At 44.7% G+C, this 23,985-nt stretch overlaps 1 protein-coding gene across 2 annotated transcripts in view; it reads left to right on the top strand.

The window, feature by feature from the left end:
* Positions 1-23,985, top strand: part of NEDD9 (neural precursor cell expressed, developmentally down-regulated 9) — a 187,318-nt gene that overhangs the window by 73,878 nt on the left and 89,455 nt on the right. For both annotated transcript variants that reach the window (XM_060023642.1, XM_060023644.1), the window contains one exon: positions 1,232-1,419. In XM_060023642.1, coding sequence (XP_059879625.1) covers positions 1,408-1,419 — 12 coding nt within the window. In that variant the 5' untranslated portion in view covers positions 1,232-1,407. The remainder of the gene's footprint in view (positions 1-1,231; positions 1,420-23,985) is intronic.

Raw genomic sequence — 23,985 nt, 5'->3', positions numbered from 1 at the left:
AGTAGGTGTTCTGTAGGAGTTGTTCCACGTGTAGATGTGTTTCTGGTGTATCCGTGGGGAGGAAGGTGACCTCCGCGTCTTACTCTTACGTCATCTTCCCGGAAGTCCTCTAAGAATATATATTTCAACTACGGTCCATAAAGATACACACCTCATCCCAAAACTGAACCTTATGGCTGAGAGATGATGAAGGGGAAGTGAAAAACTGGCCAGTACTAACCAACCAAAAGCCCAGGCAATATTTTTTCCCAATCTAATTTCTGAGCTTTGCATCTAAGCTGTTTAAAGGCCACATTGCCAAAGTGCCAGTTTTCCTCATTTTTGGGAAACAAGAAACATGTATGGCTCCAGGGACCTTCACAAACTGCTGCTGAGAAGTGGAGCCAGGCACATTTGGTGGCTTCAAGATTATCAAAGTGGCAACATATTAGATGAGTTTAAAGGAGGATGATGAGGCAGTGGGGTGGAGGGGTAGGAAAACAGGTTAAATCAATAGGAGGACTAACGTTGTAGATTACAGACAGTGAAAGATCACTCATTTCTACCATTTTGCCCCAGTAAGAAACACCTGACAGACATCTACCCATCACTTAAGACTCCACCCAAAGTTTACCTTCTCCCTCCTTCGAGCCTTCACCAGACCCACTTAGTATTCTGCCAGAGTTGCTGTAACGTTTTACAGGACTGTACTGTTTGGTTTGCCTTCCTAGACTGTGGGCTCCTTGAGGACGGGACCATACTTTATGCATCTTCAAAGTTCCAGCTAATGCATAGTATGAGCTCCACAAATGTTATCCTTGGCTGCGTGAATAACTGATGGCTTCCATTAATATAGATTTGGCTTTTCCAGCTGCTATGATGCCACCCTTAAGTGATGAAAAGCATCTCAGCCTCTGCCAGAGTCTACCCACTGTGTCTTGTTTGTTTGTTTGTTTTGTTTACAGGCTGCGTTGGGTCTTCATTGCTGCGCGTGGGCTTTCTCTAGTTGCGGCGAGCGGAGGCTGCTCTGTGGTGCGCGGGCTTCTCATTGCGGTGGCTTCTCTTGTTGGGGAGCACAGGTTCTAGGTGCACGGACTTCAGTAGTTGTGGCTCACGGGCTTAGTTGCTCTGCGACATGTGGGATCTCCCTGGACTAGGGTTCAAACTCATGTCCCCTGCATTGGCAGGCGGATTCTTAACCACTACACCACCAGGGAAGTCCCTACCCACTGTTTTTAACTTCTCTTTTCAGCCTCAGGAAGCTGTGAATTCCTTAATGTCATACACTGGCCTGAGAACATCGTGTATTCCTTAAGCAGAGTTATGAGAAAGAAGAACCTGGTCAGCCGACTCAAACACTGGAATTGTCCTTTTCAAGACCCAGAGCTCCAACATTCCTTGGCGTAACAGACAGAAGCACCTGGGAAAATGTGGGCAAGGGTGAGTAGTGATGAAAACACCAGGCATTTCGTGTGCGTCTCTTTCGTGCAACTCAACTCAGACAAATTCCTTTGAAACAGTAATACAAATGGCATTCCTTTCCCACCCAGGACTGCAACTAACACTTGAAATTGAAAGGTTGATTTTAGGCCACCAGATTTTGCTCTGTTAGGTGAATCTTTTTACATGGGGATGCTGATGCCCACGGGAAATCCTCTTCCATTCAGAAATCTCAGGGGAAGCAGTCTTGTGGGATAGAGGTAGAATGTTCCAGCTAGTGTAACTAGTGCCCAGGTCTGGAGGTTACAGTTCTGAACTTCCAAAAGCTGATCACCTAGGTTACCGATAGCCAGTTCTCTGGTGCCTCCTTTCTCTGTCTGCCAGTCATCTCTGAACCATTCCTTTTCCGCTCAGCCATTCCCCAAGGAAACCACCTTGGCCTGGGGTGGAGGTTAGGGTTAAAAGAGTCACCTCTCCTATCGGACCAAGGTTTCCTAAAGGTTTCATGGAAGCTAAGTAGGAGAAGTGATGTGTAATTGCACCTATTAATTGCCTTCTATTGGAGACGGGCGGCGGGGCCTCGCGCGGTGACCTTGGGAACAGAACTGGCTTTAGCCTCTCTCCTATGTGAGTGTGAGCCACTTCCTGGAAGCTTTTGAAACTCTGTTTTCAAATTTATAAAATGGTGATAGAAGGATTGTCTTGAGGATGAAATGAGAAAGTGCACATAAAGTAACTTGTGCTTGACAGAAAGAAAGTTAATTCCCTTATGTGTTGAGATCAGTAATCCGTTGTGTGTGTCACGTGGAGAACTAACCACCAACATAAATCAGAAAGCACCAGGCAGCCCCGTCAATCCAAACAGGGCCCTATTTCATTTACAGAGAAAGGCTGTAAGTTACGCAAAATGACAAATGTTTTCTTAAAACATTTTGGTAAGTAATAAAAGGATTTTCCTGGAAGCCTTTAAAAACCAGTAAGATTGTCATATCACTGTAGTGTTTTAAAGTAATGATCCCTTAAAAATTCCTCCTAGTCTTAGGATTCTATGACAAAAATCTGTCACAGAATTGGCCATTTTGAGGCTTCAACCAAACCAAAGTATGAATTCAAACTGGAGCAGATTACATTTATTTGTGATTCCTCAAGTCATTCAGTGTGAATATTAACTTCTTTTTTTTTTAACATCTTTATTGGAGTATAATTGCTTTACAATGGTGTGTTAGTTTCCACTTTATAACAAAGTGAATCAGTTATACATATACATATGTTCCCATATCTCTTCCCTCTTGCGTCTCCCTCCCTCCCACTTTCCCTATCCCACCCCTCCAGGTGGTCACAAAGCACCGAGCTGATCTCCCTGTGCTATGTGGCTGCTTCCCACTAGCTATCTATTTTACGTTTGGTAGTGTATATATGTCCATGCCACTCTCTCACTTTGTCACAGCTTACCCTTCCCCCTCCCCATATCATCAAGTCCGTTCTCTAGTAGGTCTGTGTGTTTATTCCTGTCTTACCCCTAGGTTCTTCATGTCTTTTTTTCCCTTAAATTCCATATATATGTGTTAGCATGCGGTATTTGTCTTTCTCTTTCTGACTTACTTCACTCTGTATGACAGACTCTAGGTCTGTCCACCTCATTACAAATAGCTCAATTTCGTTTCTTTTTATGGCTGAGTAATATTGCATTGTATATATGTGCCACATCTTCTTTATCCATTCATCTGTTGATGGACACTTAGGTTGCTTCCATATCCTGGCTGTTGTAAATAGAGCTGCAGTGAACATTATGGTACATGACTCTTTTTGAATTATGGTTTTCTCAGGGTATATGCCCAGTAGTGGGATTGCTGGGTCGTATGGTAGTTCTATTTTTAGTTTTTTAAGGAACCTCCATACTGTTCTCCATAGTGGCTGTACCAATTCACATTCTCACCAGCAGTGCAAGAGTGTTCCCTTTTCTCCACACCCTCTCCAGCATTTATTGTTTCTAGATTTTTTGATGATGGCCATTCTGACTGGTGTGAGATGATATCTCATTGTAGTTTTGATTTGCATTTCTCTAATGATTTGTGATGTTGAGCATTCTTTCATGTGTTTGTTGGCAGTCTGTATATCTTCTTTGGAGAAACAAATATCACCTCTTCTCATTTTTTTATACCTACTCAGCCAGTTTTACTAAACTGAGAAAAAAGCAGAGGAAGGAAAGAAGGAAGGAAGGAAGGAAGGAAGAGGGAGAGAGAGAGGGAGAGCGAGGGAGGGGAGATAGCATTCTCTAAAGCAAGTCAGTATTTCATTTCATTTGAGTCCCTGCAGTGAATATTAGCTCCGTGGTATTTCAAATACATGTTGCTTCTCCACTTTTGGTGCCCTAGACCTGAAAACCGGACAGTCCTACCTCCTGGAATCCTCAATTTGCTTTGGAATTATCTATGTTCAGAGTCCAAGGGTCCTTTAAGATCATTAATTCCATCCCTTCTGGGTAGTGTTTCCCTCATTATACACACACACACTTACATGTAACTGTATACTAGACTACGTAGAATGTAACTATTGGGCAATTGCTAGTATCTCCTATTAAAAAGGAGCATTTATTCCCAGTTGTCAGCGCTTCCTAAGGCTATATTCCTACTGCTCTTTGTGGGGCAGTGTGCTGGTTAAACTTATGGCTGTGAAGCCATACTGCCAGATTTGAATCCCAGCCCTGCCACTGACAGTAGTAGGACAGGTTACTTAACCTCTCCGTGCCTCAGTTTCTTCATCTATAAAATGGGGGTGAGAATAGCACCTACCTTGAGGGGATGTTTTGGTGATGAAGTATGTAAATAGCTTAAGAGTTGTGTTTGGCACAAACCAAGCCCTCCAATGAGACCTGGAGCTCCAGAGCACAGAAGAAAAAACAGTCTCTGCAGCTAAAGGAAACCACTAGAGGGGGAAGATGGGGGAAGCAGAGAGTAAGGAAAGGCCTGGAGAGAGAATGGGCCTTTAAGAGTCGACCTTAGGCTGACGTGGCTGTTCTCCTGAGACCCCTCGGGCTGCGGTTTTCTGGTTCTAGGAGAAGCAATGGAGACACCGTGAGTCCATGGCCAGAAACATCATTTGGGGAAACCTGTGCTCCATTCATAGATACTCTTAAAAGAAAGCCCCTTACAAAAAAAGCTCCGCAAATAACAGCAAGCCCTGAGGTAACCATGAAAATGTCAAGCCCTGAGGAGAAAGTGGAGAACACAGGCCCCACCTGGAGGGCCACCTGGAGGGCCAGCTGAGGGTCGCCAGCGGACGACCTTCTTCTGCCGTACAGCGGGAATCGGCACATGTGAAGGCAGCTGGTCCGGCCCGCAGACCCACGGTGCACTCCCACCTCGGTAGCCTGATGCCAGCCATAATGGGGGTGTTTACACCACAGGAATCTGCAGCTTCTTTTTGTTTCATTTTTAGAAAGCTTGTAGTTAAACGTTCCCTGATGCACTGCTGGGGAAGATACAAAGGCTGGCTTGGAAAAACTGAAAGAAAAATGTCTTAAACTGCAAAGCATTTTCTTTGGCATTCCTTAGTCTTCCCCTCTGTACGAAGGCAGGAAGCTGGCAGTGGACATGGTCTGTTAGGGAGTACCTAAAGAAGAAAAGCCACGCTGACCCCTTGCTTCACAGAGGGCCAGAAAAGTGCTGACTGACGGAACTTGAAAATGGTGTCCTTTTCCCACGAAATATAAGTTCACTCCAGGCCCGACACAGGTGTCACACGGAGGACTTACAGGCTTCTGATGACTGTCCTAAAAGGGAAATGCAACGAAATGCGGTCGTTCACATACTCCTCTTACACCGATTTAAAAATATGATTATTTCGGACTTCCCTGGTGGCGCAGTGGTTGAGAGTCCGCCTGCCGATGCAGGGGACACGGGTTCGTGCCCCGGTCCGGGAAGATCCCACATGCCGCGGAGCGGCTGGGCCCGTGAGCCATGGCCGCTGAGCCTGCGCGTCCGGAGCCTGTGCTCCGCAGCGGGAGAGGCCACAACAGTGAGAGGCCCGCGTACCGCAAAAAAAAAAAGAAAAAAAAAAAAAGATTATTTCGACATATTTTAGAGAATATGAAAACTGTCTACTGAGACTTATTACCTTACCTCCTTGCATCTAAAAGACCGTTTAACCTGTTCAGATTTCTGGGTGTTCCTTGAGCATAAAGATGGAAGAATAGGGACGGAAACGAAGAAGCGCCTCGAAATCTGCCTTTATGAGTCTGCTGGGGCCGCCATTACAGAGCTCTGCAGCCCAGGGGATGCGACAGGACTGTATGTTCTTACCGTTCTGAAGGCAGAAAGTCCAGGGTCAAGCTGTCAGCAGGTGTGGTTTCTTCTCAGGCCTCGCTCCTTGGCCGGTAGTTGGCTGTCTTCTCCCCGTGTCCTCACACGGTCTCCCCTCTGTGTGTGCCTGTGTCCTGATCTCTTCTTATAAGGACACCAGTCTTATTGGAGTAGCATCCACTCTAACGACCTCATTTAACCTGAATCACCTCTTTAAAGACCTTATCTCCAGACACAGTCACATTCTGAGATATGGGGAGTTGGGACTTCAACCTATGAATTTGGAGGGGGACATGAGCCCATTAATTGACTAAACATAAGCATTATTTATCCACAGGACAAATTTGATTTAACAACCTCACAGGTCGAGTTCCCAGAGAAGCAAACTCTGGAAAGATGGAGACTGGTGTGCAAGGGGTTACAGGGAGTGCTCTCAGGAACACATACGAGCAGCAAAGGAAGCAGGATTAAGCAGAGGGAGAGCTGGACCGCAGTGCCGTCACAATAGAGGCCCCGGCTCATCACACAGACCCTCTGGGGTGGCCCTTCAGACTTGTCCGGAACCAAGGCAAAGGGGTCGACTAGTCACAGGACGTGGGCTGCCCCAGGGAGGAGGCATGACCTGCCTGAGAGGCTGTCTTCGGTTGAGGACGATCTCAGGAGGGCTCGGTGGAGAGCTGCCAGTGGCCGAGTCTTCAGACGTTGACAGAATGATGGCTCGGTCTCAAGTGGGGCTTCTGGTCAGTGCACTGCAGTGTCCACAGCCATACACGTGAACAGAAGTTCCCTAAGTGCATGGAAGAATTTACCATCATCTTCTTAAGAAATTTCTCATTAGGTCTCTAAGTAGGTTAAAAGGTGACCTATTCTGAACCCTAAAACATTGAGCCCAATTCTGGACACGTAGAGGAAGCCGAGCAGGATGGTGAGTGAGTGAGTGGCTTAGTGGGAAAAGGATGGATGCTCTTTGGAGCCAGAAAGATCTGGGTTCAAATCTCTGCCCCACTATTTACTAACATTTCTTACCCTCTCTCAACCTCCGATTTCTCCTCTGCAAAATGAGGGTAATAATGCCAACTTTGTTAGACTGTTGAAAGATTTAAATAAAAAATGTATACTTAGAGCGTGTAGCATAATGTTTCATACAAAGAAGTGATCCAAAAAGCATTTGCCCCCTTCCCTTTCTTTCAGCAGATAGTTAGTCGGTGACAACTGGTTACAAGCCAGAAAGAGAGGTTTGATCTCCTAACTTGAAGGAGGATGTTTCTCAAATTCTGGTGTGACCTAAAGGTGCCTGAGGATACTTCTTTCCGCTGTCCTGACTGTCACCAGTTCTGTCAATGTGGAAATACACATCACATCACAAAGACCTCTCCCCCTTGCATAAATACCAAGTCTATTCCAAAACTAAAACATGCATAAATTATGTCAGTTATACAATCAAACCAATTCTCCTTTTCAAGATGTAGTTTTATCGAGGTATAAATCACTACTATAAGGCAATTTGGTGCAGACAGGAATTTTATTGGGGGACGCGGATCCCCTGAGCTTGTCTGGAAAATGGGAAGCATATTCCAAGATGAAGTGTCCTGCAGGTGTAAGAGTCGCTGTGCCTGCAAAGAAACATGCCTGGTCAGAGATTTAACTTTCTCATCTAAATCAAGTCAAATTGAGCTCCCCTGGATGGGATTGCTGAAGGTTTACTGCGTTTGATTATGGATCACAGAGCCCAGAGGCACTGCAGAAATTACACTGTCAAAGAAACACCTGACTTAGGTCCAGAAAGTAAACAGGAGCCGGAACACAGAAAGTGACCCCTGAGCTTGGACCAGGTTTCTTATCCCTACCAGACGTTTCCCCTGATTTAACACGGGGCCACGTGGTTTCCCACTGTCTTCTGTGGCTTTCTTTTCCCATAGAGAGGTCCCATTTATTCGAAAATATGAAGCTTTGGGGGTTTCTTGAAAATGGTACTTTCGCTCAGTAAAAATAAGATGAAAACGCTATCTGTGGGAATCCATTCTGAAAAGAGATTAGACTAAGAACATGGGAAGAACAGTCTGTTTTCCCCAAATGATCAGTAGCCACCCAGACCTAATCACTTTCCATAGGACAAAAAAAAAAGTTCTAGAAGAACACAACAAAAATACCACAATCACTAAGAAGTCTGAGGTGACTCTATATTCACCATCTCCACACAAACATCACGAGTGTGGGAATCAGTGAGCTTTTTGTCCTTAGCCCTATTCTGAGTTCTCTTATTGATGAAGGAGGTTTCTGTCGTCATTTTCCCACAATCGTCGTTTATTCTCTTTTTAAAAATATTTCTCCGGGTTTGACCAGGGCCTTGTAACACACACAGAGTCACCGTTACACCATAAAGAACCATGCATCCCCTGTGCTTTAAGTATTATCCACAGCCCTCTCTGTCTTTTCACTGGCTCTTTGAGAGAAGCATCCTTGAGAATGACATCCAAGGAAACAGTAGGTTTACATCTAGTGCGTCCCTCCCATGTTCACATCTCTTTCTGCCTCTGTCCTATACTTGCCATTCCTCAGACACAACAGAGCTGGAAGAACACACTAGTCAGCGTAGCGTTGCAGTGAGCTGCTGTAACAAGTAAACCCTGTAATTTTGGTGGTTTAGCACAATACAGTTCAGCCCTCTCTCCTGTGATAGTCCGTGGCTTTCTTGGGCAGCTCTCTTCAGGAATCTGGGTTTTCCACCATGTGGCCCTAACATCTCAGGGTCTCTCCCTTCCAGCAGCTTAGATAAGAAGAGAGACGGTGTGGGACCTTTTAGGGAGCAGGCCGGGAAAGTGGAGTAAATTGCTTCTACCAGCATGCTACTGGCCCAAAGAAGGCTGAGAACTAAGAAGCGCAAAGATGATAGTAGTGTTTGCCTCAGAGAGTCCTTAAATGCCCCTTGCTTTCAATCCTTTCAAGTTTTTTTTCAGTTAAGGCAACGAAGACCCAGAGAACATAAGCTACACACAGCTAATCAGTGACAGCTCAGTTCAGTGCTGGCCAAGAGGCCTCCTACCCATTCCTCTTGCTTCCAATTAATGTGAAAAAGGACTCATAAAATCTCAAGATAAAGCTGGAGCATTGTTTCTAGAACCTTCTATCCAGGACTCCAGCGTGAGGAAGACTATGACCACCCTGCTCTGAACCCACAATTCCAGCACAGTCCCCTCAGTCTGAGAGCTGGACAGATGACTGTTTCAGGGAGCAAGTGCCGGTCTCAACCCTAATTACAGGAAATGCCTCTTGGCTCCTTAGGGATATAAAATTACTTTGCAGAAAGTCAAGAAAAATAGAAGCAGAATACCATGTAATGCTTTATTCGGAGGCCAAAGTCACCTATTAGGGCTTGTGCTTTGTACTTGGTTCTGTCAAGAGAACTTAAAGGGTGGAGACACGGAGTTTATAGGAAGAGAAATTCTGGATGGTGCCAGCCTGGTTTACAACCATCACATTGTCTCGCGGAAAAGACGCCTTGATGTCCTCCTCATGGTTGAAATCGAACATGAGAAGACACAGAGCCTTCCAAAAAACACCTGGAGAAGAATGAGAAAGTGGGCCCAGGGAAGGTTGGTCTCCTTGTCGGGTTCTGAAAGTTGTCTGGAGAGCAGTGCTTCACTCGTGGAAAGAACTCCCGTGTGGAAATCTGGGTAAACCTTGGCCACACCTCTGACCATCTGCATGTCTATGGAACACTCAGTTAGTTATACAACTGTTTTTTAAAATTCTGACTTCACCTTCACACAGGTTCTATATCTGGATTTTTTTGCCTGAATTTTAACATTCTCATCTGGAAATCTGACACTGAGGAGTTAAAGGCTGCACATTAGTTCTCTTAGTTTCTCTAAGAATCTTAGTCAAACTATTTAACATTCTGAGGTCTCCCCTCCACCACCATAATAGCAAGGGAGGGAAAAGAAATAAAAATAATAGCAGCCACTTGGCTGGAAATTATGGTGCTGATTTACTCTAAACATTATCACATAAAATCAAGTAACAATAATAATAGGAATTAGATTTCTGGCAGTGCCAATTATATTACTTTAGCCAAAATACAATCACATTTCCAGGTTTACAGATCAGATACTAAAAATAGTACAAAATTTAATTACATGCGCCTTTATTTTACACTCTTTCTACCTCATTCTCTATTTTCTTTTTTTTTTTTTGGCTGCATTGGGTCTCCTTTGCTGTGCGCGGGCTTTTTCTAGTTGTGGCGAGCGGGGGCTACTCTTCGTTGCGGTGCACAGGCTTCTCATTGCAGTGGCTTCTCTTGCTGCGGAGCACGGCCTCTAGGCATGTGGGCTTCAATAGTTGCAAAACATGGGCACATGGGGTTAGTTTCTCTGCAGCATGTGGGATGTTCCCGGACCAGGGCTCGAACCCATGTCCCCTGCATTGGCAGGTGGATTCTTAACCACTGAGACACCAGGGAAGTCCCTCATTCTCTATTTTCCATGCTCACTGCTCCCCTTCTTTAAAAAAAAATTATTCTTGCGAGTTGGGGAAATATCATGGCCATCTTATTAAGACAGTGAGGGGATTAGGTTTGTTGGCAAAGCTTGAACTCAAATCAGTGGTCAGTGTGGGGAGCAGGAAAGGTGGAGGCAGGCTAGTTAGGTGTCTTTAAGGAACTTGGAAATAAGGTCGCTTTCAGAGTGAAACTAGTAAAATGCACGGATAAAATGCATACAAACTGGCAACAACAGGAAGGATATAATTAGCCAGCTGTGCAAGTGAGCCAAGAAACTATCCAACTGTGTATAAAATAGAAGGTGTATGGGAGCATCTCAGCCTTCAGCCCCACAGATCCTGGGGTAGTTAGTGAGTAGAAAACCAATTGGCTGCATCTTGCCTGTTTGGATGAAGGCTATGTAAACAGGAGTTGGTTAGCCAAGGAAGCAGTGAAAAGAATCAGGGTGTCACAGAAGCCCTCTGGGTGGCAGAGCCCATGAACGTGAAGCATCTAGGGAAGACACAGTCTTGGCGGTGTTGACCAAAGCATTATGGTTCTCTTGATGAAACCATCCCTGTTGTGGGCATAAGTGCCTCAAACCATTGACGGTAACATCCTAAGACCAATTAAGAGCCTTTTCTTTTTATGGTTCTGTGGACACCAAGCAACCTTGTCATAATTTGGCCCCTCACGTAGTGAGCCTCCTGACAGAGCTGCCTCAAAACTTTCTGGTCTACTTGCCAGTTGTATTTATTATTTTAAATCACTTTAACTACATCTGATGCTGTGAGCCAGTTCCACCTTGAGCATGCCAACGACATCAGTTTTATGAACCTAACTGACCTTAGACCATGGTATATACGTCAAGGTAAACATCACCTTATGGGGTGCACCTGGGCAGGCAGTAATGTTACCCAGCAACAGCTCAGGCTCACTCTACACTCCTCTGGAACTGCAGCTGAGCCAGCCTCGTGCCATTTTGACTGAAACGTAGATAAAGTCAAGATCAAGATGTTCTAATAATATGAGTGTCTTTAGTGATCTGACAAAACAATTGCCATATTGTAAGCCAGAAACAGTCCACAGAGTGAAGGGATGGAAAGAACCTGAACCATTTTAACAGGCTACACACTGATTTTCAATTACATCTGGGACCCCACCGTAGACAGCTTCATCGAAGGTACTAAGGTCATTGACAGGTAATGTTTTCCAGGTTTTTTCTCACCTTATCCAATTGCAGTAATTGTTAGGTGATAAATACAGTGACAGCTCATTACAAAGTTCAGCTTCCAGAAACTGAAAGGTTGAGTGGCACCTCTCACCGGCTGGGGGGTGGGTTAGCATCTAACCCCTGTCCCTTCTCCCTACTGCTATACAGTAGGTCCGTCTCCATTCTCCACCCCACAACTCTGTCTGGAATCTTGTGCACTCCAGGCTTTAGATTTTACACAAACCTGTTGAAGTGAAAATAAAGTCAGAAGGTTCTACTACCGAACCTCAGGGATATATAGGACAGTACATAAAGTGCAGAGTTGCAGGGGATAAAGAATACGGCCTGAAAACTCGAGAGCATTATCCCTAGTCTCTACAGGTGTTTTATTAGTGTGTGTACGTGTTTCTGTCTGTCTGCCTGCCTGTCTTCCTGTGTGTCTAGGGAGAAGGGTTTGTATACTCTGTGACGTCATGCCAGCTTGTCACACACGTATAAACCTATCTCCACAGATGTTAGCTACTTGGTTTTTTTAAACAGCTTTATTGAAGTATAATTGGCATACAATAAACTACACATAGTTAAACTGTAAGTTTTGATAATGTTGACATACACATACAGCTGTAAAAACCATCACTAAAACCAAGATAACGAACATATCCATCACCCCTCCCCCAATTCCTCATGCTTCTTTATAATCCCACCTCTGCCCCTTCCTACTCCCATCCCAGAAAACCATTGATCTCCCATCTGCCATTGCACATTAGTTTGCAATTCCTAGAAATTTATATAAATGAAGCATATAGTACATACCCTTTTCTCTGGCTCCCTTTACTCAGCAAAATTAAAATCTTTGCATAGATATGTGTTTTCTTCTCTTTTGGTTAAATAAATACCTAGGAAGGAAGGAATAGGTCATATGGTAAGTCTATGCCTAACTTTCTAAGAAACTGACAAACTGGGTTCCAAAGTGGTTGTACCATTTTACAGTCCCGTCAGCAGTATATGAGAGTTCCAGTTCCTACAACACTTGCCAACATTTTGGTACGGTCATATTTTTCTTTTAATTTTAGCCATTCAAATAGCTGTATAGTGGTATTTTACCGTGGTTTTACTTAGCATTTCCCTAATGACAAATGATGTTGAACATCTTTTCATGTGTTTATTTGTCATCTATATGTCTTCTTTAATAACATGTCTCTTCATATATTTTGTCAAGTTTTAACAGGTTGTTTTCTTATTGTTGAGTTTTTAGGGTTTCTTATCAATTCTAGATGTAATTATTTGGTCAGATATCTGTATTGTGAACATTTTCTTCCAGGCTTTGGCTTGTCTTTTCATTCTGTTAACATTGTCTTTGGAAGAGCAGACATTTTAAATTTTGATGACGTCTTATTTAGTAATTTGTTCTTTTATGGATTGTGCTTTTGGCGTGGTGTCTAAGAAATCTTTACCTAACCCAAGGTACATCTTCTACATCTTCTACATCTTCTTCCAGAAGTTTTATAGTTTTTGGCTTTACATGTCTCTCTGGTCCATTTTGAGTTAATATTTATATGATGGAATGTATAGATTGAAGTTCGTTTTTTTATGTGGATATCTAATTGTACCAACACCATTTGTTGGGAAGACCACGTCTCCCCACTAAAGTTTCTTTGCACCTTTATCAAAAATCAGTTGCCTATATATGTATTTGTTCCATTGATCTATTGGTCTATCTTGAAGCTTGAATAGTGTACCTTATAAGCCTTGAGGTCAAGCAGCATTAGTCCTCCAACTTTGTTCCTCTTTTATCTTTTTGTTTGTTTGTTTTTAAAATATTGTTTGTTTTATTTCGTTTTTGCTATTCTAGGTCCTTTGTATTTCCATATGAGATTTAGAATCAGTTTGTCAATTTCTACAAAAAAAAACAACCCACTGAGCTTTTGATTGAGATGGTGCTGAGTCTATAAATCAATTTAGGGAGAGTTCACATCTTACCAATAATGAATGTTTTGATCCATGAAGACCTCATATCTCTCCACTTCTTTAGGTCTTCCTTAATTTTCTCGGCAATGTTTTGTAGTTTTCAGTGTACAGAGAACTGTGAACATTTCTCAGTCACAAACCATAAGGAAGGATGACCAATTTCTTCAAGACTAACAACTTAAAAGCACCAGACGCTTAAGCCCCTGTATCGGTTTATGGCAATTCAATGCAGGGATTATAAAGAGGGGATGATAGTACCTATTTCCTAGAATTGTGACCATTAAATGAGAGGGCACAAGTATGCAGTTTAATATAGCACAGGCTATGGGTCAAACTGCCTGGGTTCAAATCCCTCACTTACAGCTGAACGATCTTAGGAAATTCATGATCCAACTAGAACTCAGTTTTCTGATCAGCAAACTGCAGAAAATACTAGCACCTTCCTTATAAGTGTTCTCATGAGGGTCAAATGAGCTTGTTAAACACTTAAAATTATGTATTCTTGTCATGTAGTAAGCCACAAATAAATGTGAGCAATGGGTGTTGATTTTATCATTATAGCACTCAAACAGCATCTGAAACAGAGTAAGCACCCAATAAAGGGTAGATTTTATTATTAGCTTATACAGCTAAACTAGGCTACTTGGTTAACACCTTCAGGTATGCCTCCCTTCTGCTTTGAATATCGCAGACTGAACTGAATTTTCTGGAAGGAGGTTTGTTCTTAAAAGACCTGACCCTGATACTGAACACAGACTCCCCATTCTACAATCTGGATGTTGCATTTCTTTTCCTCTTATTGCTTTTAAAATCCTTAGAAAGCTAACTCCTTCATGAAGATGCATCTACTTGCTATAGGGTAAAGAAGGGTCCAGGTTACATACTAGACTGGTTTTGTGGTGTGATATGATATCCAAGTCCAGGAAGACTCTTTGCACCTCTTGTCACCCAGCACTCCTACCCTCCCAGCACTGCACACGCGTGCACGTACACACACACATGCACACATAATCTCCCTCCTGGCTTGCTGACGCAAACTGCCCAACTGGAAACCCATTTCTGTGCTTGATGACTTTGTTCCCTATACAATCACAAATTACCTTTGAAGGAAAAATAATCATTAACTTATTCAGGTATGTGACAGTATAAAGTAATAGAAAGAGCCCTGGACCAGAAGAGTAAAGGTTTGGGTCCTAATCCTAGCTGCCTTTTTCCCTCTCTCTGTAACCTAAGATTCCACTTAAGCTCTCTGCTATACAATAAAGGGATAATGGATTTGAGCCATTCATTCATTCAGCAAATCTTACACAGCCAGGTGTTGTTTAAAGTGGAGACGTAGCAGTGAACAAAACAAAATTCCTGCTCCCACAGAGCTTATATTCAAGTCAGAGAGACAGGTAATAAGCAAACACATATGTAATTGACTGTCAAGGAGTGGGACATTATACGAATAAAAATAAAGCGGGGTAAAGAGATGGAGAATGAAAAGAAATGCTAGTTTGGCAGAGTGTTGAAGAGTGTTAACGTTCTGGCAGTGTTAAAGTTAAGTTCTAAAGTTTTAAAGTGTTAAGTTTTGGTCGAGTGTTAAAGTTCTTTCTGAGGCGGTGGCAGTTCAGTGAAGACCTGAAGAAAGTGAGTGGTGTCAGTTATAGAGAAAAAACTAGTGGTTACAAATGGGAAGAGGGAAGGGGGGAGGGGCAAGATAGGAGTAGGGGATTCAGAGGCACAAGTTACTATGTATAAAATAAATAAGCTACAGGGATATCTTGTACAGCACGGGGAACAGAGCCAATATTTCGTAATAACTTTAAATGAGTATAATCTATAAAAATTTTGAATCACTATGTTGTACACCTGAAACTAATATAATATTGTAAATCAACTATACTTTAATAAAAAAAAATTAGTGAGTTATGTGACATGAGGCTAGCTGGTAGAAGAACATCCCAGACATGGGGAGTGGTCAACACAAAGGTCATAAGGTAGACATGGGCCCGAGGAAAAGAAAACATGTTCAAGGAAAATAAAAGAGGCCCATATGGTTGCAGTAAAGAGATAGTTGAAGTGGGGTCTGGGGGCCAAATCATACGGGGCATCGTAGGCCAGCATAGTGACTTTTGAGTGTATTTAGAGTGAGATGGGAAATCACAGGGGGGTTAAGCAGGGGAATAACAAGATCTGACTTATTCTAGAAAAATCATTGGGTCTGATGTGCCGAGTGCAGACTGTAGGGTGGCCAGAGAAGCCACAGGAGCCAGAAGGAGCTGTTGCTATGGTGCAGGACAGAGAACCCTGTGGCTTAGACTAGCAGTGGTGAAAAGAGGTAATGAAATGAATGGGACATTTGTTAAACAGTTAGGTGTAGGGTGTGGGTTGCATGTTGTGGAATAAGAAAGGAGTAAAGTATGATTTCGATACTTTGGCCTGTGCAAAAAGAGGATGCCATTTACTGAGACGTAGAAGCCTGGAGAAGAAGAAGTGTTGAGGGGGCACCCCAAGACTTTGTTTCGGACGCGTGAAGTTGTGGTTGCCCATTAGATGGCCAAGGGGCCGGTCAAGTAGGCGGCTGGATATACAAGGCTGGGCAGCAGGGGAGTGATCAGGGCTAGAGATTTACTTGTGGGGCATCAGCGTCTGCCTGGTAATGACATTTACGGCACCGGGTGAGGGCACCCACGTGGTGACTTTGCTGGAAAAGAGAAGAGTCCCAACGAGAAGAGGAGAATCTAAGAAAAGAGTGAAATGGGATAGCCAGTGGGGCAGAGGAAAAAGCTGGAGAGCGCAGTAACACGGAAGCCCAATTTTAAAAGATTTTCAAGGAGGGAGTGAGCAAAAGCTGCTGTGAGGCTTAAGATGACATTTTTAATCTCTATGGTTCATTACTGGATTAACTGAGATGAACAGCTGGAACAGTTTATTAGGGTACTTTGGGCTGCTGGCTGAGTACCAGAAATCTCACGTAAAAGTAGCTTAAACAATCAGAACATTTACTATGTCACATGATATAACTCTGGAAGGAGAGTAGTTCTAAGTTTGGTCAATTCATTGACTCAAAGATGGCATCAAGGCCCAAGATCCCTTCATCTTTGGGCTCCACTTCCCTTACGGTAGCAGGAGGGTTGCTGCAGCTCTGGATGTCACAGCCCTCACAGTGTCCAGAGGTGGGGTAAAGGGAAGAGCCTTTTATTGTGTCTCTTTTTTTATGAGTGAGGAAATTTTACTAGCAGCCCCTCTGATGAACTCCCTTTCCAGCTAATGCAGAACGCGTCACACACTCATGCCTAAGCTCATCTTAGCAGGAAGAATGAAATAAATCAATATTCACATTTTGGGGCTGAGGAACAGCCCAGAGTCTCTTGAAGGACATGGCTACTCTGAGGGTGAAAAGAGTCAGAATTCTGTGCGAAAGAAGGGCTTGTAAGAGGGGTTCTTCGTCCGATGACTGATACCGTCTGCAACGCAAGTGCTTGGCATTCCCAACATGCCCGTCTTTCCTCCACAGCGATGGCACAAATATTTATGAATAAATATGCATTATCCCTCAACCAAGCTGAAGAGACTTTTCTCCTCGGAGTGCTGTTCAGGCAACTATTGAAACATTCACCTTTGCCTACCATAGCATCATAGATCTGGGGATCAGAAGAGGCCTTGAAGGTCTGTGTATCCTCAATATAAAGTCGCCACGACTTTGCCTATTAGACAAGGTCCCAGCTAGAAATATATGATATCCCCAAATTATCCTAATTTAACAGGAACTCAGAGGATTTGCTGCCAGGACCAGCTACGAGTGAGGGCTGGGCAGAGCAAACCCACAGGGTGGTGTGGCCGCCACGGCTGGTCCCTGAGGCCTCCCTGGCAGGAGGCCAAGCGCGCTGAAGGGCGGCCACCCAACTGGAGCTGAGGCTTTGTCGGGGGCCCAGCCAGCCCGTAGCAACCTTGCAGGATGAGGGAACACAGGGAATCAACACCCTGACCTCCCCTCCTCCCTCCTTCCAACTAGAAGCCGGAGGGCAAGGAAGCCCATCCACGGAGTCCCTACAGGTGAGAGTCTGGGCCACATAGAAGGGGAGAGAAGGCTGGAGATGGTTCTGGAAGGGTGAATAGAGGATATCCAGCCTGCCCTGTAAGGGAAGACCAGCCACTCCGAAGCCACTCATTTCACCTTGGGACAACTCTGACTGCTGGAAAGTTCCCTGTCAACCTGGGGGTCCATACAAGACAGGTCTAACTCCTCGTCTCCATGACGATGCTTTAGTTAGAGGACAGCAGCCCACGCATCTCACAGCCAAGCGCTGGCACGAAAGTCACTGAGCCTTTAGCTTAGTCCTTGACCCCAGCATCCAGTGGAAGTTGAGCGTCAGGGTCTACATCTGTGGTTCTCAACCAGGGGTGATATTGCCCCCCAGGCAATGTCCGGAGACATTTTTCATTGTCACGATCTGGCGGAAGGGATGCTACTGGCACCTAGTGGGTAGAGGCCAGGGATGCTGCGAAACAGCCTACAACACACGGGACAGTTCCCGCGAGATGATGCGACCCCAAATGTCACCAGTGCCGAGGATGAGACACTCAGCAGGAACTGTCTGTGCAAGGCTGTCACTGTAAGACGGTCCCCCGGAGCCACACCCTGAAGTTCCCCCAGTGTACCTGGGCTGAAGCTTTATTTTCATGGTGAGCTAATAAAAAAAGAGCACTAGGGCCCTGTGAGAGCAGGGAGAGGGGAGAGGCATTAGTGGGAGTAGAGGAGCAGGGGTGAGGCGGGTGAGAGGAGAAGAGGGGCCCTTGCTTGCATTGGAATGGCCACTGTTGAGTTTCCCCTCGGTCAGTACCCCTGCTTCTGAGCTCCTGGTGGGTGGGGCGGGGGTGCGGTGAGTGGACCAGCGCCAGCCGCCGGGCAGCGTGCAAACCGTCATCACATCGCACATTAGCTTTGTGCGGCAAGCATGTAAACAAGAAGACCAGCCACAAGAAACATAAGAAAGGAATAAAAGTTGTTTGGTCTGCCGTCAGGAACAGATTGTTGGAATATTCCAACCCCAGTCCAAAGGGAACAAGCAACAATAACAGCTAGGAGACCGCATCCGACATTCAGTTACACGAAGCCTGCGTCTTCCTTGTGCCGACCGTTTCCAAGAGGACCAGCCGCTGGCAGCACCCTCTGATTTTACGAAGGCCTAGCACCCTTGTTAGGACTGAAAGATATAAAAATGTCCACTGTGACCATGAATCAAGAGCAGGTGAGCTTAGCTTCCGCTAAAGGTCAGCAAGTGTGTTTTGATAAACATTTGGTGTCAAACAGCAATTCCTCCTTTATCTGGCATCCGTAGATCAATCAGAAATAGTGTATTGTAACTGTATCTTCCAGGTACCTGACTCTACCTTATTTAAGAATAACCTTACTGATGTAATCTTTGGGAGTAAAACGTTTTCTAAAAGGTATACATGTCCTTTGCTCCAAGAAACAAAGTATAGTGACAATAATTCTACCTTTTAAAGTGACTCGGGACAATTACTATAATGTAGTAATAAGAAAAAAATAAAATGTCTTCAGACTTAGGAGCAGTTTTCCCAGGCACTAAATGAATCCAGATCGCGCTTTATTTTTTATTTATTTTTTTGGTTCTTGGGCAAACTCTCCATGGTTCCCCTTCATCCTCCATTCGGATAGCTGCCAGCTGTTACCCTTTACTTCTATCACCAGGCCTGTCCATTCATCAGCCCTGCCTTCCAGGAACTGCTGCTGTGGGTTGGGACAGTTCTCAGATGCTCAGACTTGGGCAGCATTCTGAAATCCCCTGGGAGCTTAAGAAATTATCCAGCCTGGGTTCCATCTCCAGAGCTGTGAAAGCATTAGTCTAGGGCATGGCCTGGGCATAAGGATAGATGAAAACTCCCCAGATGATTCTGTTGTACGACCAAGGCTAAGAACCACTGCGATGGGAAATTTGATAGCCTATCCTGTCATAATTAGGCATAAAACGAGAGTGAGTTGTGATCTGAGACATTTGCCTATGAATGAGCTTTAGTAAATGAACTTTTGGGGCATGTATTTTAGGGCCTTTGGGTCTCACTTTCTCGTTTTTAGCTGTGCTCCAGGGAAGTGACTCAAGCTAGAGAAAGGTAGGATGAATCAGTGGTTAAGTACTGAGTCTAGAGTTCAAATACCTGGGTTCAAAGTTGACTCTGCCACTTACTGTGTGACCTTGGGCAAATGTCTTAACCTTTCTGTGCCTTGGCCTCATCAATAAAGTTTGGAAGGATTAAGTGGGTCAGTGCACACAGAGGACTGAGAATAGAGCTTGGCACATAATAACACTCAACAAAGTTAGTGTTATCAGTTCAGGGTTTGGCAAGAGACAAATTTTAAACACTTCGGATGGTCAAGGTGTTGAGATGGAGTTGTGGGCAGGGTTAAGGGAGCAAACCAGGAGTGTCGTGGCATCCAGAGACTGGCCGCGGTGTGAAGTTGTGATTAGCCTAGCCTGGAAGGGGAAGGGCAGCAGTAGCGTTACCAGAATCCAGTGGAAGCTGAGGCTGTAGAGAGACATGGCAGCTGCCAAAGAGGAGACACAGAAGCAGGGACGGAGCAGGGAAGAAATGCCACGACCTCTCTCTCCTTCCAACCTCTGAATCCAGGGAGAAGCCAGGGGGCAGAGGGGAAGCAGCCCTCAGGGGTCAGCCTCCCAGGGCACAGAGCTGAGCAGAAAAGGGGGGAGAATGAATCTGAGTGGGTAGGAAGGCAAACGGAGAAAAACCAGCACACGTATCTGTTATTACTATTACCTGAGCTGCGAACTCACCAGAGAAAGTCCCTGTTGCCCTACCTGGATGAACTTGACATGGCATCAGCTGTAGAATCAGAAAGAGAATTGCCCCTCAAACCACACTCATTCTGGGAGAAAGGTACCATCGCCACAGACCTTTCGTGCCAAACTGAGGTGGCTACACACGGCTGTGGGCAAAAGTCCAATTTCTAAAAAGTATCCTAAGCTCTTTGGGTGTTTCAGGGCTCAGGGCAAAGCCCCTCCCCGCTATGGACTAGTTCCTGCTCCTGTCTGAGTCCTTTTCTCACTTGCTCACCCTGGTCTGTTTCCCATCCCCTGCACCTGTGCTTCAGAAAACAGAGCTCCTGGCTCTGTCCCTTTGCTAATTGAAACACATTCCTGAGCCTGACTGGCAGCATACTTTGGAATGTCTTCATCTCTTCCCCAGCCCCAAACACCACCTCTTTCTTCTCACTCATGAGTGTTGACCTTTTGTCCAATAAAGACTCCAGTCTTCCAACTGCCCACTTTCTACTTAAGTAGCCATTCTCCGATGTGTTTACATTTGACCTACAAAACAGCCCTTGGAGTCTCACTACCTATGAGTACTGAGCTGCTTAAACAGAAGCAGAAGCCCCTAGCTGCCAGCGGCTTCTAGGCAGAGCGCTCAGGGTGACTTTCCCCATACACATCTACGCAGTGTGACAGATTCCTCTCCATGTTCTGCCACTGCCCCATATTGCAAATGAAAATGATTAACTTGCAGATTCACGCCTGGGTGCATCTGGAAAATTCTGATTCTGTGCTGATACACAGGCTCGGTTGCACTGGAGACCCTGCCATGACCCTGTCCTCATTTCCATCATCATGTTTTCTCCAGATCCTATAACTAGATATTCCTTGACCAGATTTAATTGAACTATTCATCCTCATTACTCCATTATGTTCATTCCAAATTCCTTGGGACTCATGCTTTCCATCACATACACACTGTGCTATCATAATACCCACTGTTCGGCTCTGTTCCCCCTCGGGAGCCTGGCAAATGTTACTATTGGGCTCTTCTGAATAAAGAGAGAAGATGAAATCCCTCCTGTGCCTCTCCCAGGACATAGGTGCCCGTAAGCAAAAGCATCACAGGGGTGGTGCCAGTGCCCCAAGAAAGAGCTGGATTGAAGTTAAGAGAGGCCTGGTGAGATGTGAGTTGGCAGGATTTTGACCACTGATTCGGGGTCAGAGTGGGCCAGAAACATTAATAGCAGAAGTAGCAGCACTCATAAACACATAGTCCCTAGGTATTCAATAGATCCTGACCCTTACGGAGCTTACATTTTAGATAAGGAGGGAGGACACAGCACGCACGCGCACGCGCGCGCACACACACACACACACACACACACACACACACACACACACACACACTACTAATAATGCAGGCTAGCATAGGATGAATGCCAATTAAATAGTATATAAATAATAATGATTGAATTGCATTTTAAAAATCTGTAATGTAAGCATTTCCCTTAATCAAGGTTGGTTTTCTACCCAGGTAATTTCCATTTCAAATGGTATAGGTGGGATTTTTACTATACTTCTTAATCCATCTCTGTTTTCTTTTCTTTTCTTTTCTTTTCTTTTTTTAAATCTTTATTGGAGTATAATTGCTTTACAGTAGTGTGTTAGTCTCTGCTTTACAACAAAATGAATCAGTTATAATATATACATATGTTCCCATATCTCTTCCCTCTTGCGTCTCCCCCATCTCTGTTTTTATATGCATAATTTCAGTGGCTGAAAGATGTCTCCCATTTCCAAATCTAGTTTATTGATTGAAATTTTGAATTCATGTCACATCCACAAATTTACTCAAGATCAGTATCCATCAGTATCTGAAGACTTGTCTTAAGATGATGTCAAGACAAGAATACTTTAAAGTAGAAATTATCCAAGGATAACTCCCTGTTTAAGTTGAAGTATGCGTTTTATATCTTCAGTTCTCATTTTTTTTCAAGGTGAGCTCTATTTTAGCAAAGCCAATATCTCCAAGAGCATTACCCCTCATTTGTCCACCTGTGTCGCTAGAAAAGACAAGGTCCAACACTGAGCAATACGAGTGATTTTGAAGAACGTCTCAGCTTTCGGGTCATAGTGATGAACGTTATTGCAAGTAAATGACGAACTTGTCATGGTGACGTCTGCTCCGTGTGTTTTGATGCTCTGTCTGCCCTTTTATCACAGCACCTCTCGCAAGATGCTGTGCTTGATGGCCATGCACAGGGTGGCCTTCTCCCTGGACCGTGAGCTCTTGGGGAACATGCAGTGGGTCTTATTCAGCTTGGCCTTCCCAACATGGAATACTTTGTGTGCTCTGTGTCCAGCAGGCCAGGGAGGGGTGGATGAATGAATTGATCAAATAACTGACGAATGGAAAATGGGAAAACATAGGCGTTCAAGCTCCTGGAGAGCAGGAATAGGTTTAGGAGTAATTGTGGGAAAGGGAGGAGGTGTCCATAACCTTCCCTGGCAAAGAGGCCCAGAGTGTGGCAACAGCCGTAGCCCCATTTGCACCGAGGGGTTAACTGAGCCAGTGACTGGGGACTGGGGAATCTCTTCCTGGGCTGGGAAAAGCTCTTAGGGGCAAGGCCTTCATCCCCCTTCAGACACATGGCAAAGACGCTCCATGATGATTGGGCAGCCTAGACAAGGACCAGATTACTTAGTCCCTGATACCACAATTATCATGATTATCATTCTCTCATTACTCCCATAAAACTTGAAGACCAGATTATGTGTAAAACTAAGGTACGTTCGAAAGGCTCCTAACAAGTAATAATTCAAATTCTAACCTAGTTCTCAGGTTTGACATAGAAAGAGTTGAAGAATGTGGTCTCAAAAGGGCATTTAGATGTGGTTTGAAAACATTTCAAGAAAATCATCAAGGACCATAAGCCCCGTAGCGTTCAATGATTTAACTGGAGCGTGTGGCTGAATGCCATCATTACACAGGGAGGAAGTGTCATTAACCACTAATGCAGGCAGCCTCTTCTCTTGGCTCAAGTTGGGGAAATGCTACTGAGGAAGGAACAGATGCAGCACAAGTGGTCAGAGCCCTTGAGTGCAGGAATCACATCCATGGAGGTCAGCTGGTCCAGACGGACAGAGTCATTTTCCAGGGAGTAGCCACACATTGAACGTGCTGATAACTGCTAACAGATGCTCTACAGGTTACGGGGTGTCAATCCTGCCTCCAGCTGTGGGATCAGTTCCTTGATAACAATGACATCATACTGAGTCACTGGCAGAATGGAATTTGCCAGCAGGAAAGGAGCAGTGAGTTGATGGCTGACGGGGACCACGTCAAAGGCAGTCCAAGTGAGCAGACAGAGATGAGTGTGCACGCCTCAGCCTCGGTGGCTCTGTGTGACACGTGGCACGATGCCGCTTGCCCTCGCTTTAAGCAAATTCAAACTTTGATGTACTCTTTTTTATGGAAACTAAATTAGAGAAGGATTATTCATTTATTGAGTACTTTTTCATTTCACCAGAGTCTTAAATAATACCTCTGCACTAGTAGTTATAATAATTTTTTAAAATTTCAACATCAATACCCATTTTCAAGAACATAGCTATTGAGACTTCCCTGGTGATGCAGTGGTTAAGAATCCGCCGACCAGTGCAGGGGACACAGGTTCGATCCCTTGTCCGGGAAGATCCCACATGCCGTGGAGCAACTAAGCCCGTGTGCCACAACTACTGAGCCCGTGCTTTAGAGCCCGAGAGCCACAACTACTGACCCCACGTACCACAACTACTGAAGCCTGCGTGCCTAGAGCCCGTGCTCTG

The sequence above is a fragment of the Delphinus delphis genome, chromosome 10, assembly GCF_949987515.2.
Source record: "Delphinus delphis chromosome 10, mDelDel1.2, whole genome shotgun sequence".
NCBI lineage: Eukaryota > Metazoa > Chordata > Mammalia > Artiodactyla > Delphinidae > Delphinus > Delphinus delphis.
Note: the sequence above shows the minus strand (reverse complement) of the source record. Positions and strands in the feature narration are given on the sequence as shown.